At 34.2% G+C, this 16132-nt stretch overlaps 4 protein-coding genes across 4 annotated transcripts; 2 read left to right on the top strand and 2 right to left on the bottom strand.

Annotated features, from left to right (window-relative positions):
* Positions 1 to 1047: 1047 nt before the first annotated feature.
* On the top strand, positions 1048 to 3503 carry LOC122283016 (RNA polymerase II transcriptional coactivator KELP-like). The gene is made up of 3 exons (XM_043095150.1): positions 1048 to 1507; positions 1648 to 1753; positions 3218 to 3503. The coding sequence occupies exons 1-3, from the start codon at positions 1229 to 1231 to the stop codon at positions 3304 to 3306; spliced, it is 474 nt and encodes a 157-aa protein (XP_042951084.1). The 5' UTR covers positions 1048 to 1228; the 3' UTR covers positions 3307 to 3503.
* A 242-nt stretch (positions 3504 to 3745) lies between these two features.
* Positions 3746 to 5166, bottom strand: LOC122282420 (probable protein phosphatase 2C 80). Its single transcript, XM_043094372.1, has 3 exons — positions 4849 to 5166; positions 4439 to 4582; positions 3746 to 4033 (listed from the first exon to the last, which is right to left on the bottom strand). The coding sequence occupies exons 1-3, from the start codon at positions 5164 to 5166 to the stop codon at positions 3746 to 3748; spliced, it is 750 nt and encodes a 249-aa protein (XP_042950306.1).
* Positions 5167 to 9962: 4796 nt separating this feature from the next.
* LOC122282841 lies at positions 9963 to 11526 on the bottom strand. Its single transcript, XM_043094884.1, has one exon. It carries the CDS (start codon positions 11422 to 11424, stop codon positions 10321 to 10323), a length of 1104 nt encoding a protein of 367 aa, XP_042950818.1. The 5' UTR covers positions 11425 to 11526; the 3' UTR covers positions 9963 to 10320.
* A 2720-nt stretch (positions 11527 to 14246) lies between these two features.
* On the top strand, positions 14247 to 14867 carry LOC122282419. Its single transcript, XM_043094371.1, has one exon. The coding sequence runs from the start codon at positions 14247 to 14249 to the stop codon at positions 14865 to 14867; it is 621 nt and encodes a 206-aa protein (XP_042950305.1).
* Positions 14868 to 16132: the final 1265 nt, after the last annotated feature.

Genomic DNA, 16132 nt, shown 5'->3' with positions numbered 1-16132 from the left:
TACAAAATTATTAAAATTAGAGCGTGCAAATCTCTTACAAAGTCCTTTTAAAAAAGTAAAATTCACTTATAATTTTATTTTCATTGTGTCTACTTTTGTTGGAAAAAATGATATGAAACTTATTCATCTAAAATTTATATTTGGGATTTGCCAATTACTCTTTCAAATATGATATGCCCCTTTAAGAAAATAATTAACTTTTATTTAAAATACTTTAATCATAAAAAAAATTATATAAAAATAATTCTATAAATTAATGTGGATTTACATAATTCGTCATATTATAAAATTATTTTCATTAGAAATGATATATATAGTTGTGAAGTGTACAGACGTCATATAGTTATTTTGAAAGAGAGTGAGGTTCATTATTAAAAAATTAATTTTATTTTTATTTTCATTTGAGTATTGTATTTATTTATTTTTTTCAATATGATTACGAGGTACTTGCAAACTTATGACTATAAATATTATTTTGTTATTTTTATTATAAAATAAATCTTATAAAATTCATGGTTTTCAATACTGTACTGTACCAACCGGTATAGCCGAAATATGCCGTACCGGCCATTGGTCCGATGTAGATATTGTACCTATTTCGTACAGGTCTAAATACCGACCGATACCAGTCAATATTTCGGTCTGTACCCGCCTACGTACCGGCTCGTATTTTGACCTTTACTTTTTTTTTTTTTCATTTTTTCAAACTACAAGCTTATTTTTTGACTTCCAATTCATACTAGACTATTTATAATTTATATATATATATATATATTTATGTATAAATTATTCATATATAAACTATTATTTTAGAATATAATTTATATATATTTATACATATAATTTATTTATATATCAACTATCTAAAATGGTACACAAAACAGTATCGATATTAAAATATTTTATTTCAATACCTTAATCGGTATGACATCTGATACAGTATTTAAAATATAGATAAAATTACGTAAATTTATAAAATTATTTTTATATAATCCACTTTTCTCGCGTATCTTAGATGTCCAAAATTTACAACCGGAAATTGGGGTCGAACAAAATTGACATGTGCCCCATCACATACGATAGGCCCTTTACACTGTATCTTTCCTTCTCCCCTTTGGACATCGATAAGCACAGACAAAGTTCCCAGTATTGAAGCTATAACCCACAGTTCCACCGGTCATAGGAGGCTCTCTCTCTCTCTCTCGCGCTGTCTGAGACCTTGAAAAAAATGGAACCCGAAATCCAGGAGCGAATCGAAAATACAGTTCGGAGGATTCTTAAAGGGTCCGACATGGAGGAGATGACGGAACACAAGATCCGCAAGCAGGCATCGGCTGAGCTCGACCTCGACCTTTCCGAGCCGCCTTACAAGGCATTTGTCAAGCAGATCGTCCAGTCCTTCCTCGAGCAACAAGTAGAAGAAGAAGAAGAAGAGGAAGAAGAAGAAGGAGGAGGAGGAGAACGCCGTAAGGAGTACGATGATGAAGGCAATCTGATCATTTGTAGGGTGAGATTGTGAAAATCCTAATGCTCTGTTTGTTTGCTGAGAGAGTACGAAAAAAGAAAATTAAGCGAAACGAGTTTTTATTTTTAATTTAAAAAAATATTATCATCATTTCAATAATTTGTCTGTGGGTTTTGATTCAGTTGTCAGAGAAGAGAAGGGTAACGGTCCAAGATTTCCGGGGAAAAACTTTGGTGTCCATTAGGGAGTACTACAAAAAAGATGGCAAAGAGCTTCCTACTTCTAAAGGTCCATTTTATATGGTTAACTTTGCTGTTTCCGTTGCTATATTATTTTTAGACGTTCTAAACCATCGCTGAGAATTTGGACTCAATTGTGTAATTGGAAGACTTAGGCGGTTATCTTTATTTTTGGGCTTGCTTATAATTTCGTGAAATATTGGTATTTTTTCCCGATGCCTTGTATTGAAAAACAAGTTATTAAAAAACAAGTTTAATATAAGAAAAAATGTTGCCGAGTCATTGGACAAGACTTAGGTGATTATGGTGGACAATGGGGAGGTGGTAATAACTGGGGTTTTGAGCTTCCTTATAGTTGTATTTGCTAATGGAGATGTTTTCAAATCCTTAAAGACAAACTTTTGTTTCTTCTAATCGTATTAACGGTTTAGTTGTAGTGTAATTGTGATTTTGAAGCGATTGAGGGTGCTGGAGGGATGGGAGGGCGTGTAAGTGTTGGTGCTCATTTTGGCTACCTTGGTTAGAAGTTAGGATTTCTACTGTGAACGAGTGTGTTGGTGTTGGTGGCCATGGTTATGAAGGTAGAAATGATAGACGTTGTCCTCTAAATGGTCATTGCACAACTGTTGTCTGATGTTGATACTTTTTATGAAGAACAATAGAAGCGAATCGCAGGGTGTTATATGAAATGGTGGCTAGGGCAAAGAAGATTGGGGGACCTTGCTTTCATGGTTCTAGTGGTTAAAGCACTTGCTATATCTTGCTGATGGAAATTAAGAGGACCAACAGAAAGGTCAACAGAGACTCTTCCTACCTTTTGTTGTGACCTAGATTTTTTAACCAACTTTGGCTAAAAAGTTGTATTCTTGAACTATATATCTGGTTATAAGCTATGAAATTTGTAACCCCTAGGGGTTGGCTCAAGTGGTAAGAGCCTTGGTTTTGGTCGTATGCTCCCTTCAGGTTTAATGTTTGAACTTTTGGATGCAAACAATTTCTAAGGGCCATTGAACTGGAGGAATTTTCCCTTGAACTACCTGAGATGCACTTGTGGGAAACTCCTTGGTGTGGTGGGTTTATGCTCCCTAGGGATTAGTCAGGATTTTGTTCTGGACACTCGGTGCCAATAAAAAAATAAATTATGAAATTTGTAAATAGCAAACAGGGTCACTGGAGTTTGGACGACTAGGATTGTTAATCTGGTTTTAGGTGTTCGGTGGACTCTAGTCACATTGATATACTATATAAGTTTCAATGCATAACATGAGTCATGCATGTGTCTGGTCCTTTGCAATCTTTTTATTTGTTTCCCATATTTTGCCTTGGTTTGTTTCCTTTTTTTGTGTTTTTTAGTACCATCTTTGATTATTTACCTCTTGCTTATGCGATAGGTTAAGTTGCAGGCAATGATTGGTTGTGCTTTTCCTCTAATCTTTGGAATTCAAGTTTTTTTTTTTTTTGTTGGTTAATATTCTAAGATTGTACAAAATATCTGCTTCTCTTGTCCTTTCAGGAATAAGTTTGACAGAGGAGCAATGGTCAGCCTTCAAGAAGAATGTACCTGACATCGAGAAAGCCATTAGGAAGATGGAGTCTAGGTAATGTGAAAATGTAATCAGTATGTTCTTTTGAACCGACTTTGCCATTGAGGCATAATCTGGGTTTCAAGGTGGCAGAACATTTTATTCAGAATAGGAACTGCCGTAGTGCCTGTGCACGTTTTTGGACATGTGGACAATCTGGACTATGAAGTATATTTTAAAGCTTTAAATGAATCAGCAATCTCTGTTTTCGCCTCTTGTTCCTTATCTTTTCCCCCCATTATCTTTTGTGTTAGCAACCAAAGACTGAAACATATGCTATGTTGATATTAGCAGTGGATTTCAATCCCTATGGCAAGATTCCATTCCAATGGTGAAACTCGTGCTCATTGTCAGGCAGTACTGTTCAAGAGTAACATTGATACCGATTTAATTATAGAATTGTCATTGCTATTATCTCCCAATGATTGGAAGATATCAATAAATACAAAGCAAAAAACCTAAGCATCAACAAAATTAGCAACAATAACAGTTATATCATCGACTTTGCCACCAAAAAATCTTCTTCCAGAGGCTAAAGAATCTTGCATAAATGGTGTATAGGCTGTTTTATTCGTAGATTTGTCATAAGCATGCTCGGCTACCGCCCAAGCCACCTGCTGTGGAGTGCATCCCACCTCAGCCGCCATTTTTACAACATCCCTAATTTCCTCGTCAAACATGTTATCAAACAGCCCGTCCGTGCCGACTACTAGGATGTCTCCTGATTCTACCTCGATCGTAAATATCTGCATTATAAAGAAATAAGGCCCCATTAATTAATTCCTCTACTGGAGAGGAATTACAACGTTGCATCTCACTAGAGAGGACATAAATCATAAAGAAAACTTCTCTTGTTTAAGAGAATCACCCCATATACAAAGAGATTTCACAAAAATAAATATACAAACATGACTTCGAGTGATTAGTTAGATTTATTTTACAATAAAAATAATTTAAAATTTGGATACTTTATCAAAACACGTTAGTTTTTATGAATTTGCGTCAAATTGCATAAAAAAAATATATCGCTACGTTCGTGTTTTGAATTTTTTTATAATTATAATAAACCTGTGACAACTGATACGTATACATAACATAATTCAATGATAAAATTACTAAAATAGAGGGAGGAAACTGAAGGATATACGCACCAGTGCTGAATCGGGGGTATCATTTGTTAGTCCCAGCTGAAATGGACAGTTGGGATAATGTTGTTGAATCTCCGATTTCTGCATATCTCCTGCCTTTTTAATCAACAAAAACCCACTATCTCCCACGTTCGCTACATGCAAGCACTGCATAATAAAACAAGAACACTATCTGTTATTACTTTCCTTAACAAAACTAAACAAGCTAGTACGTTTATATGCCTATTAGCACTATGTTTAAATAAGTGAAGAATAATGATAGATACAGTTATGTAAGCGTCGTGCACTCCTTTTAAAAAGAGTGAAATCTATTGTTAAAATTAAAGCTAGCTAATATTTTTCGTATAGATCTTATATTTACGCAACGCATAACTGCAAATATCACCCTCTATTATTATGAATTATAGACATACATTGTCTATGAGTTTGATTATGCAAGCCGTTGACGACCCTCTGGCGTTGGTGTTTGAGAAAGCTTGATCCAAAACTCTTTTCATGATCCGATCATCTACGTTTCCGTCGTCTGGCTCCATTGATACGATAGCCTCGAAAGCGTTATTCATGAGCTGCCGGGCATATACTCCGGAGTCCACGCCCTGGAGGATCCAGCTACCCACCCCATCGGCCACACCAATGGCTCCTTTTTCTTCAGAGAGGAAGTAGGCGTCCTCGCCTTGATCAGTTGTAGAGCCTGGTTTTTTCTTTGGTATGTAGTATGCTCCGGCAACCATTCTTATCCCAGCTTTTCCTTTTGAACTTTCCCTAATTAAAGCATGAATTAATATATTAATTATGTCCAGTCCGGCCAAGTAAGGAAAAAGAAAACAAAGGAAGAAGAAAGAAGAAGAAGGAGAAGAAAATAACATGTTTCTGCTCTTGTTGATTTTCAAGAAGCTCTAATTAATGAGATAAACAAACTAGAGGAGGTGAGGACGTGGGAGGGAAGAAGAAGCTGATGATGATCTTGTGTACGTTCTTTATGTGAATAATAATAATAATAATAAAATAATCTAGCGATTGAGATTAATATATCGACGTAAATGAGATACCATAATTGTAGTTAAAAACAACTACCTTATTGTCTTCAAGTAGGAAACTAAATAACGTTGACGTTAAAGGTAGTAATGTTCTAGTAAAACCCAACTTATGCTACATACCTAGACGTGGGAATGTTTTAAGAGTTTCCGAAAACATAGGATGTCGTCCGAAGCACATGAAGTGAACACCTTTGAAAAATCCCTCTTCCTGTCGTTTAGATTACGGACTCGTTTGATACTAATCTTCCCACTGGGATTTTTTTTTTTATTAATATTGTCATTTTTTTTAAAATTTTTCTAAAAGTGTTAAAAAATGCATGTGAAAAAAAGCAAAAATGAAAAAAAAAAAAAAGAAAAAGAAGCATGAAATGCATTAGCAGGATCTCCCGATGGCTGTAGAGCCACCCTTGATGCTAATTTGTTTAGATGTTAACAACATGTCAAATTATATACGAATAGTAATAAAATAATTTATAAATAATAGTAAAATATAATATATTCAATTAACTTGAGCTGCTCGATGCAACTCATAATATTCCTTTGGGCCTAGTTTGTTTACAATAGGGCTTATGTTTTATCTAATTGGATTCTTGTTAATTACTTAGTGTTTGGTCTGGCCCATGACCTTCATAGTGGCCTAACAGTATATATCTAAGAAGGCATGGTGGGATTCATTCTAGAAAATTACTCTAATGTTGGTAGGGTTGCAAATGAACAGAGTAGCTCGTGAACAATTTGAGTTTGACTTGTGTATACTTAGTTTGAACTCGATTTATAATAAATGAGATATTCGTAAACACAAATATAAGTTCAAATATTAAACAAGTAAAACTCATATAAACTTGACTCGACTTGATTTAGACTCGTGAATAAAATTCATATAAGCTTGACTTGACTCATTTTAGCTCGTTTTAAAGCTCATAATATGTTTTATATATGTATGTGTTATATATATTATATGTTAGTTATATTTTATATACTTAAATATCTATTATTAATTTATTTATAGTTTATCTTATTTAATATAGATATGTTATGTTTCTAAAATGTGTATAGGATAATTTGTATAATAATATATTATACAATTACAACCATTGTTGAATTCAAAATTTCAAGTTTTGTATAATTATATATTTACACATGGATTTTGATGATAACAAATAAATTTAAGCATCAAGGAGTCTCAACCTCAAGTTTTCTACACAAATGGAGCCAAGCACGTCCATGAACTAAGCATGAGTAAGAAGGGAATAAGTTCACATTAAAACTAATAGAGTAATTTGTACATCTCTTGAAAAATTCGAAATTAGGATTAAGGTTCAAAATTAATATTTTATCATAAAATATTAAAATACATTTTTTACATGTGTATGAATATTTTGAAAATTAAATTTGAAAGATTATTGATTGTCATATTTCACATGTGCATGATATGATTAAAAGTTTAAATTTTGAAAGTATTAAAAATGATTAATTGTTATATTTCACATGTGCATGTTTTATTTGAATATTTTCAAAAGTGATTGATGCTCTTTTTGATTTATGTAAAAGGTAGATGATTTTGTTTGAAAAATTTGAAAAGTAAAATATTCATTTTGTCATATGCGAAAAGTAAAAAGATTAGGTTTGAAATTTTTAAAAACTGAATGATGTTGTCTTTGACAATTGAATAAAAAGAAACTTTTATTTGAATTTTTTGAAAACGTGAATGATGTTGTCTTTGACATATGAATCTTTTTAAATTTAAATATGAAGTCTCATATGCCTATAAATAGATCATTTGAGGTTTCAAATTACAACACCAAGAACATATGCATATCATTACAATTTTGCAACATTCATTCAAACATTTCAATCTCTATTCTCTAAATATTGAGTCTTAACCCTTATTCATTTTGAGAGAGATATAGTTTACGCTGTATTATTCTTATTTCACTCATTGATGAGTGTTCTCTGATAACCTACCCACTATCAACTCTTGTATTAGTAAAAGGGTGTGTAAAACACTTTCTACACATGCATAACCCTTATGTGTGTAGAAAGTGTTTTACACAAAGAATAGTTGAACCACCACGTGTAAGGTGATTGCAAATGTAGATGGTGTTCCACACAGATCCTTTGTAGCGGTGTTGTTCAAATGTATAATAGATTTCTATCTCCACTTAAATGAGGTTGAATAGTAAATTTGAGGATCCTCAAGGGGTAGGTTGAGGTGAGGACGTAGACAGTAGGGCCGAATTTCATTAACATACTGAGTTTGCTTCTTTCTTACCCTTACTCTTTATATTTATTGATGTTTCATATTTTGTTTATATTTTATATTATATATTTGATTTATAATTATTAATTTTTAAATACAACTCAATTCACCCCTCTTGTGTTGGTCATCTATACAACAACTATTGATTTATTATATTATCTGTATGTATTAAATAGTTTGTTTATTACATTTATCTTGTGTATTATTTTTTTAATTTATAACTATAATTTATTTTTATTAAAAAAAGTTATACCATAAAAACTTTGAATCAAAATTATTTGTTGAATCGTTAAATTATTTGAGTATTTTTTTTTTTGGTAAAATTTTAAATTTTTTTATTAATCAAAAGATAAGATTAGAAATTTCAAAATAAAAAATCGAGTTCAAACTCAAATTGTTTGTTTATTTTTAGTTGAACTTGAGTCAAATTCAAATAACATTAACGGTTAACTAACCGAGTTCGAGTAAAAATATTAGAATTTTATTCAAGTTTGAGCTGAGTTCAAGTAAATAAACATGTTAATCAACCTCGAGTATCCTTATTCGAATTCGATTCGATTCAATTTATTTCTTTTACAGCCCTAAATGTTGGTCACTGTGTGGAGGAAGAATTGCCTCAAACAATCCAATATATCAATACAGTCTTATCTTTCAATTGTTTCCGTTCTATTTCATTTACATTTTCTTTTTCTATTTCCTTGTGTTCTTCGGCATCACATTCAGTATGATCATAACATGAAATAATTTATGAATAATAGTGACATATTAATTAATAGTTGTGATATGAGATTCATATGAAAAAATAAATTTTTTAATGATAGATCTTATTTTTTTTAGAAAAGAGTGAGAGACGCTTGCACAACTCATAAATGTATATAATATCATTCAAAAGTTAAATCCATCTCAACCTATTTTTTATATTCATGAAATACATATCTCTGTCTATTTACATTCAAATACATCTCAATAAAACTCACAAAATATTACTATTTACAAATCAATTTAAATCATCTAAAATCACCTTAACATCCAAATGAGCCTAAAACTTTTCCTACTATTCTTAAATCTTGTAATTAATAATCTTTCATAATTTAATATTTCAACCTGACATTGAACGATTGAAAAATTACTTACAACTTGTGATGTCAGTCGATTCCAACAATATACAAGAATGGCTAAAATAGAATAACGAAGAGAAGAGAATAACTAATAGAAGAGGAAGTTAAAAGGGTAATCAAGAGTCAATTATCACAAAAATATTAATAATTTTTTTTAATTATTGAAATAAGAATAATAAAATGATAGAAGAATTTAGTAGTACATGGAGAAGTCAAAAAAACAAGTTGGGGGGCCAATTTCGTATTTAAGTCCAGTATGAAAATCCTCTATAAGCAGGCTCGAATTAAAAGGTCCAACAGAATCTGCACACTACACACCAGTTTATTTGGGAAGAAACAAGTTTCATACACATATGTGCTGTTTCAGTTATGTAGAAATTGTTTAAGCTGATAAACACAGTATACGATAAATATCACATAACAGTAATCTCATATAAGGATGATCTAGTCTAAAAGACATTCTTTATATATACCATATAACTCTAAAAACAAGAGATGATCTTCTGAAGTCTAGATTTCTAAGAGATATATTATACCGACTTAAGTATTGGAGTATTCTCTGATGCATTACACTGAAATTTTCTTAATATTTATAGGTAAATGATTGCATAAATGGTAATGAAACACGTCCTTAACACAAGTAATGAAAAATAAAAAACTACCATATGATGAAAACTATTGAATTAGTAATCATAAATAGTAAAAAGTCTTTTGTCTTAAAACCTTTATGTTATCTTAAATTTTAATAAATTGAGTAGATTTGTGATAATAAAGACAATCACGATGAGGTGGCTTATAAGTCAAATACAAAAATGATGCTTATAGGTAATATAGATCTTCATTTATGTATTAAATTTTTGATGTCATATTGCGCCCAAAAAAGAGAATAATTATTTTTTAATATTATTATTATTTTAAGATTTAAAAAAAAATTAAACTATTTATTATATTTTATATAAAAATTTATAATGATTATAATGATAAGGTAAGATAGATTGAAAGTGTTACTCAATCTAAACTTAGCATTTAATTATCATGTTTCAATTCTATATATTTTTTTTAATTGGTACCGGATAACAAAGTTCGGACTAATTCCATGAGTGCATAGACCCTTGTCAAGAAGTTTTTCAATTCTATATAAACATATTGAACTTCAACTATAAACCAAACACAGAATCTAATTAAAATATTACAATTAGGATGCCCCACTCTCAAAATCTAAAGAGAAATGTCTTTTTATAGTAGATTTTATAATTTCAATCATACTTAAATGTAATATATTCTAAGTAATTTTACATCTGCCTTGTGGACAAATGAAATTATTTAAAATATTTTACATTAATTAATATGATTAAAAATAACAAAATCTAAAATAAAAAATTCATTACTCAAATGCAGAACATAGTAGCTTTCCCACTCAAATTCTCTAAAATAGAATTTTTTTTCTTTAAAAAAAAAGACTTTTTATAATTATTTACAAGCTGGACAGTGCACCAAGCCATTCTCATTGCACTGACCACAACGCTCTCTCTTATCCGACCCATTCTTGATCACTTTACAACTCCCATCACACTCCCAACACGGCACGAACCTCATGCCCCCGCACCTCTCGCAGCCTTGCCTTCCCATCCCTCTCTCCACTCTTGCCGCCTTCAGTATCCTCCCCAACCGGCCCGCCTCGTTCAGCTCCACCATCTCCTCCACTCCCCCGATGTACCTCCCTTTCACGAATAGCCTCGGTACTCTCGCCGTCTCCCCCAGCAGCTCTCTCAACTCGTTCAGGAACTCCCCGTGCAGCGACACGTCCCGCTCGTCGAACACCACCTGGTGCCCTTCCAGCACCTCCCTCGCCCGGTTGCAGTCCTCGTACGTGCGCCGGACCCCCTGTAGCGAAGTCGTGTAGAGCACCACTGTGTCGGCCCCGCCCCCCGGCGGGCACTTCTCCTGAAAATCACTCAGAGGGTCCCTCTTGATCCTGTCGAAGTTCGCCATCTTTCCTTCCCTTTCCCTCTCTAGCCTGTCCTTCAATATAAATATGTTCTCCTTCAGGGGCTTGAGCCTGAAACCCTCCGACTCTGACTCGGTCCGTGGCTCGTTCTGCTTTGGTTCGGTTCTTCTCGACTCGATCCGCATCGTCTCGGCTTTCCTCAACTCTTTACTCGGCTTCGGAGATAGCTTGGCGTCGAGCTCCTCGAGCGTGTGGAAAGAGGCGCTCTTACGAGGCGTCTGTTTATTGGGGGTCGTGCTATCCTGCACCGGTGGGGGAACTGCTTCCGGTTCCGGCTTTGCGGGCGGGCCGACAATTGTGGGCTTTTGCTTCTTGAGTTCCTCTAACTTCAAGGCTTTGCTGACTTCCTCCCAGGAGTGAGGAGCGTCAGCCTCGAACTTACTGAGCTTCTCCAGAATCGGAGCCGGTACGTGCGTGGGCTTCTCTTCGTGCTCCTGCTGCATATGGTCCACCTTGAGCCAAGGCTCTTCGACTGCGTTGACGTCGAAGACCGCAAAGCTCGCGGGAGCTGGGCGGTAGACATCATCGACGGTCACCTTAATAGGTTTCGAGGAGGCACACCCCATTTTTCTGGCGCTGGATTTGCTTGTGGGATTACGTGTAGATGAATATTGTAGGCGCGAACGTGTTTTTAAGGCAAAATTTGTGTGGCTTTGATGGTGGATAAGAGACTTGTGTTCTAAGCCTCGGGATGTTTCTGTGGTGGTACATGAAACTGCGAGGGGTGTACCTCTAGATAGTTGCCACGTTGTAACAAGTTGAGTATTGGACTCGTGTGTCTTCGATATTTTCTTTTTTTTGGGTAGCTGCTTGCAAGGCAGTGGCTGGTTTTAACTTGGGGGTGATGCTGAGGGTGGTGGATATTTGTCTGTCAAATTCCAACCAAGTAACCCCATGGTGGTGGCGGTCATTAGAAAATGTTTACGCAATCGTATCAAATTGGTGGATGGAAATTAATAAATGGTCATGTCCAATGATCTCAATGCGACTAATTTGTTCTTATCGGAAGAAAATATGTATTTATAAATTTATTTTGAGTAATGTTATATTCAGTCTTATTTATTTATTGACACATAAAATAGAATATTGTTATTATAAAAGTGATCTATTTCACTAAAAGATGTACTGAAATTTTGATTTTAGTTTGATCTATTTGGGCTCAAACATGTTTGTGGATCAATTTCTGTTCCTCTTATGGATGTTTTGGTTTGATCTGTTTGATTTTAGTGCGTTTTAGGAGGGAATATGAAAAAGAGTAATGTGTTTGTGTGGAACACAAAATAATAGGAGAGGAGGAGGCTTCGAGTTTATAGATAGTTTTGTTCAAATTATAATGCAGGTCAGCATGGATGAGTGTGGTGGGTTAGTTTAGCATACTCTTAACAATTTGTTAGGTACATTTTTTATTCAATTATTTTAGATTCGAATTTCTGTAAACAACTTTAAGGCTCTATTTGGAAGTTGGATTGTAGTCTAGTTTTAAGTTGAATCTAACATTTAAACATCAAACTCTTAAATTATTAAACTCATCTAACATTTCAACTCAAAACCTTTTTACATATGTATGAGACCCACGACACTTTTTAATTTAATACATTTTTACACGCGGGATCCATAACCTTTTTTCTTTTCTCATAAATACATTTAAATTCATCTTAACATCTAAACAAATCTAAACTCATTTTAGTTAGACCTCACTTCACTATCTCAATTCACTATTTTTTATAAAGAACTCAACTCACTATTATTTATAAAAAATTAAACACATCTCAACTCAACATTTAAACGGACCTAATTGCCTAAATGAAGCAATGGTGTCGGCCAGCTTAGGACTGCATGGCAAATTAATGAACAAATTCTTTTGTTCAACGGCGAATTGAAGGATTCACGCATGCACTGTTTGTAGCATTATTGTTCGAACATTCCTGTTCTCTCAAATCTACATATACATATATATATATACACAAATAATATGTAAATATATTATGACTTATATCATGTTCCCGCGGCCCCGGGGGGGGGGGGGGGGGGGGGGGGGGGGGGGGGGGCGCGCAGCGGAGCCTTGTATAATGTCCTTGGCTTAGCTCGATCGACGGATCGAGTCTCGCCTCTTCGGATCAACTTCAATGGGATTTGTAATACATACATACATACATACATATATATATATATACACACTTTGAAAAATAATGATTCTCATACAATTATTAATTAGAAAATACATATTAATTATAGAACCAAAACTCCCAATAATACTCCGCAACTCTCAAGAGATCTAGATCAGTAGAAGTACTTCTCATAGAAGTACAAGTGACTTCCTAAACAAAATATACTAACTTGGTACTAAAACACAAATAATGATAAAGCATATATTCTTGATGAGAAATGATATTTGCAGTCGTGGTTGTGCAAGCGACGTGCAATCGCTTTGAAAAAAATGAATTAATATGGAATTCACATAAAAAAAATTAACTTTTTAATTATGAACTTCACTCTTTTTAAAACGATTATATGGCGTTTGTAATTCTACGACTGTACTTAATAATACTAATTCCTGATATTCTAAATGCTTTGCATATTGGTACGTGGAAGCTAGACTCCTGCTACGGCTTGGATTTGCGCGCATGGAATGATCTGAGCACTTTGACACGTACAGATCACTCTATTTCACGTGAGCTTTAGGTTGCCCACTGTTCATCTGAACCATACAAAGTACAGCTACCATGCACGTAAGCATTCTATCTTACGTGCGTAGCAGAAGCTAATTGCCTCCTTCCGGCCATTAGAGGCGGTGGAAAGCGAGTTCCTTGAGTTATGAGTAAAGCCATCTTTTTAGGAGTTAAAAAAGACACCCTTTTTAAGTACTTTGGATGTGTGCCCCGTGATCTCAGTTTATTTTGCCTACTGCTGATAGCGTTAACTTTTGTAGGTGAATGTATGTACATATCTTAAGTTTAGTGTAGATCGATGCCGATGCATCGAACCTATGAGTAAAGTTAGTAACACTTAGATGCCTAGCTATTGGATTAGAATGGAATCTATCAAAGACAAGTTGGCTCAACCCTTGGCCAAGAAATTTGAATATATATATATATATGGATCTGCTTCTCAAATGTCTTTTCCTCGCAATTATTAATTTGCTAGCTTACCGCTTATTCTGTTCCTTTACTTTGGATCATTCCAACTTAGCTTAAACAATTGTCCCAACGGTCCAGTTTCACGTGGCGCCGATCCAAGTTTTTGAAAAAAAAATGGCAGGCTTCATGTGTCGCTTCTGACTCGCCAAATTGTCTTTCCTCTAAGTGCTGCATGCTCAGAGCCTCAGATTCCACAACTTAAATACAAATCAAAACTTGGGTTGCGACTAAAACCTTAGGAGCTTTTGGCAATGGGGAATTGCTCTCTCAAAGGGGTCACGAGAGACTGTTACAACTCTATAAGGGTTCTGAGTGATTCTGGGGCTGTATTACAATTCAGAGGCCCTATTACAGCTCGAGAAATCCTTAACGATCACCCGGGATATGGCATTTTCCAGCAGGGTCATGCGTCATCACCCGTGCAGGACCTCGATTACCTAATTGGTGGCCGATTGTACTATCTACTTCCACTTGTTAAGGAGTGTGCGCTTTGCAACAGGGAAGTCAAAGAACAAGTGCAGAACACAATGATGATCGAACAATTAGAGGCCGAGTGGCTGCAAGCCAAGAGGTCGATGAGTGCAGCAACGGATGTTGCGGAGAATTTGGCAGATGGATCGGCTCTTGAGGTGCTGCCATCGGTTGAAGATGGAGTTTGGAGAGTGAAGTTGGTGATTGACACAAAACAGTTGGAGGAAATACTGTCGGAGCAAGTGAACACTGAGGCTTTGATCGAGAGAATGAGGATGGCTGCAAGCTCAGCAGCCTCAGCTAGCCCATCACCAAAGCAGACGAAGGGTGCTTGGGCTTGGGGAATGGCTTGGAGACCGACTTTGCCTAATCTTTTCAAGGGCCTTGATCATGGAAAATAAATAAAAAACGACTATTTTCTTTAGCTCATACTTGAGTATTTTAGGATATTTGTAGGTTTAAGAACTTCGTCCTGTACATATTCTAATGAAATGTAAGGTTCTTTATGAATGCATGAAATGCTGCACAACAAGGTTTAATGTAAAAAGCTTCATGTACTTCATATGTTTGGTGCAGAACTGAATACATTGATTAATGGAAAATCTTATCATGTGTTTGTTGATACTACTCTTAATATAAAATATAATTAATATTTAAATTTTAAAACAAGTGATGATTTTACAGCAAAGTTCATGAGTTCGAATTCTCATTTTACACTCTTATCTATTTCTTTAAAATATTGTTTCATGACAAAGTGCTTGACAGTGTGCTACTAGCTATATTCCATGTCCAGAAGACCCTAACAAAACTTCAACTACTCTGTCCATGCCATCATGCATCAGATAACCTTAAATAAGGCTAATCATCAGAAGACTAGTATTAGAACAATTTTCCTTTCTTTTTTTCTTTTCTTTTTTTTTAAATGGGCAAATGGACATTTGGGATTGAGTGCATGAAGAATGCAATGTAGTTGTTAGTCTTTTTCAGTACTGCAAAACGTCAAAGTATTGGTTTGAGATGAATTAAAGTGATATTGACATCCAAATACAACCTATCTTCATTAGAATAATTGATTCTTTCTTCGTTTCCTTTTTCTTATAAAAAGAAATAATGGTATACATTATTAACCAACCATTGATCAAGTCCCGGCCGGCCACCAAAGTCTTCGTCGAATTTTAGTTAGGTCAACTTTTCTGGGAGTTCTAGGCTTCTAGCCACCAGGAGAAGGGACCCAGCCTTATTACCTTTTTTTTAAAAGACCCTATCTCACCTGCACGGGCTGCACCGCCCCATTTTTTTTTTTTTTTTTTCTAATCCTATTTATCATGTCATTTCCATATCACATATTATATAAAAATTTTTTCATCTTATTAAATATATAATATATAAATGATAGTAAAAAAATTCAATTAATTTAAAAAAATAAAATTTTAAAAACTTAAAAATAAATATGATATACGCATAAAATGATGAATAATAAAACTCTATTTTATTTAAAAGCAAGTGAATGTTTGGTTCTTGTTATTTGGTTAGGAAAATGGATTGAATAAAATATTTGGAAAATCTTTTTCAAGCATCATGTAAGAAATTGATCCATTATTTTGGTATTTTTGTCGTTAATCTACCAAAAATAAATATATTTCTTAAGAGAAATGTTTTGCTACAA

The sequence above is a fragment of the Carya illinoinensis genome, chromosome 11, assembly GCF_018687715.1.
Source record: "Carya illinoinensis cultivar Pawnee chromosome 11, C.illinoinensisPawnee_v1, whole genome shotgun sequence".
Taxonomy (NCBI): domain Eukaryota; kingdom Viridiplantae; phylum Streptophyta; class Magnoliopsida; order Fagales; family Juglandaceae; genus Carya; species Carya illinoinensis.
This window is presented reverse-complemented; position numbering and strand designations above follow the sequence as displayed.

Bases quoted from the DNA above. Each gene is read 5' to 3' on its own strand.
- LOC122283016 (XM_043095150.1), top strand. From the start codon at position 1,229: ATGGAACCCGAAATCCAGGAGCGAATCGAAAATACAGTTCGGAGGATT. The intron at 1,508-1,647 runs GTGAGATTGTGA...GTTTTGATTCAG, and splicing joins GCAATCTGATCATTTGTAGG to TTGTCAGAGAAGAGAAGGGT. The intron at 1,754-3,217 runs GTCCATTTTATA...TTGTCCTTTCAG, and splicing joins AGAGCTTCCTACTTCTAAAG to GAATAAGTTTGACAGAGGAG.
- LOC122282420 (XM_043094372.1), bottom strand. From the start codon at position 5,166: ATGGTTGCCGGAGCATACTACATACCAAAGAAAAAACCAGGCTCTACA. The intron at 4,583-4,848 runs GTATGTCTATAA...TTTATTATGCAG, and splicing joins TAATCAAACTCATAGACAAT to TGCTTGCATGTAGCGAACGT. The intron at 4,034-4,438 runs GTGCGTATATCC...TTTATAATGCAG, and splicing joins ATACCCCCGATTCAGCACTG to ATATTTACGATCGAGGTAGA.
- LOC122282841 (XM_043094884.1), bottom strand. From the start codon at position 11,424: ATGGGGTGTGCCTCCTCGAAACCTATTAAGGTGACCGTCGATGATGTC.
- LOC122282419 (XM_043094371.1), top strand. From the start codon at position 14,247: ATGGGGAATTGCTCTCTCAAAGGGGTCACGAGAGACTGTTACAACTCT.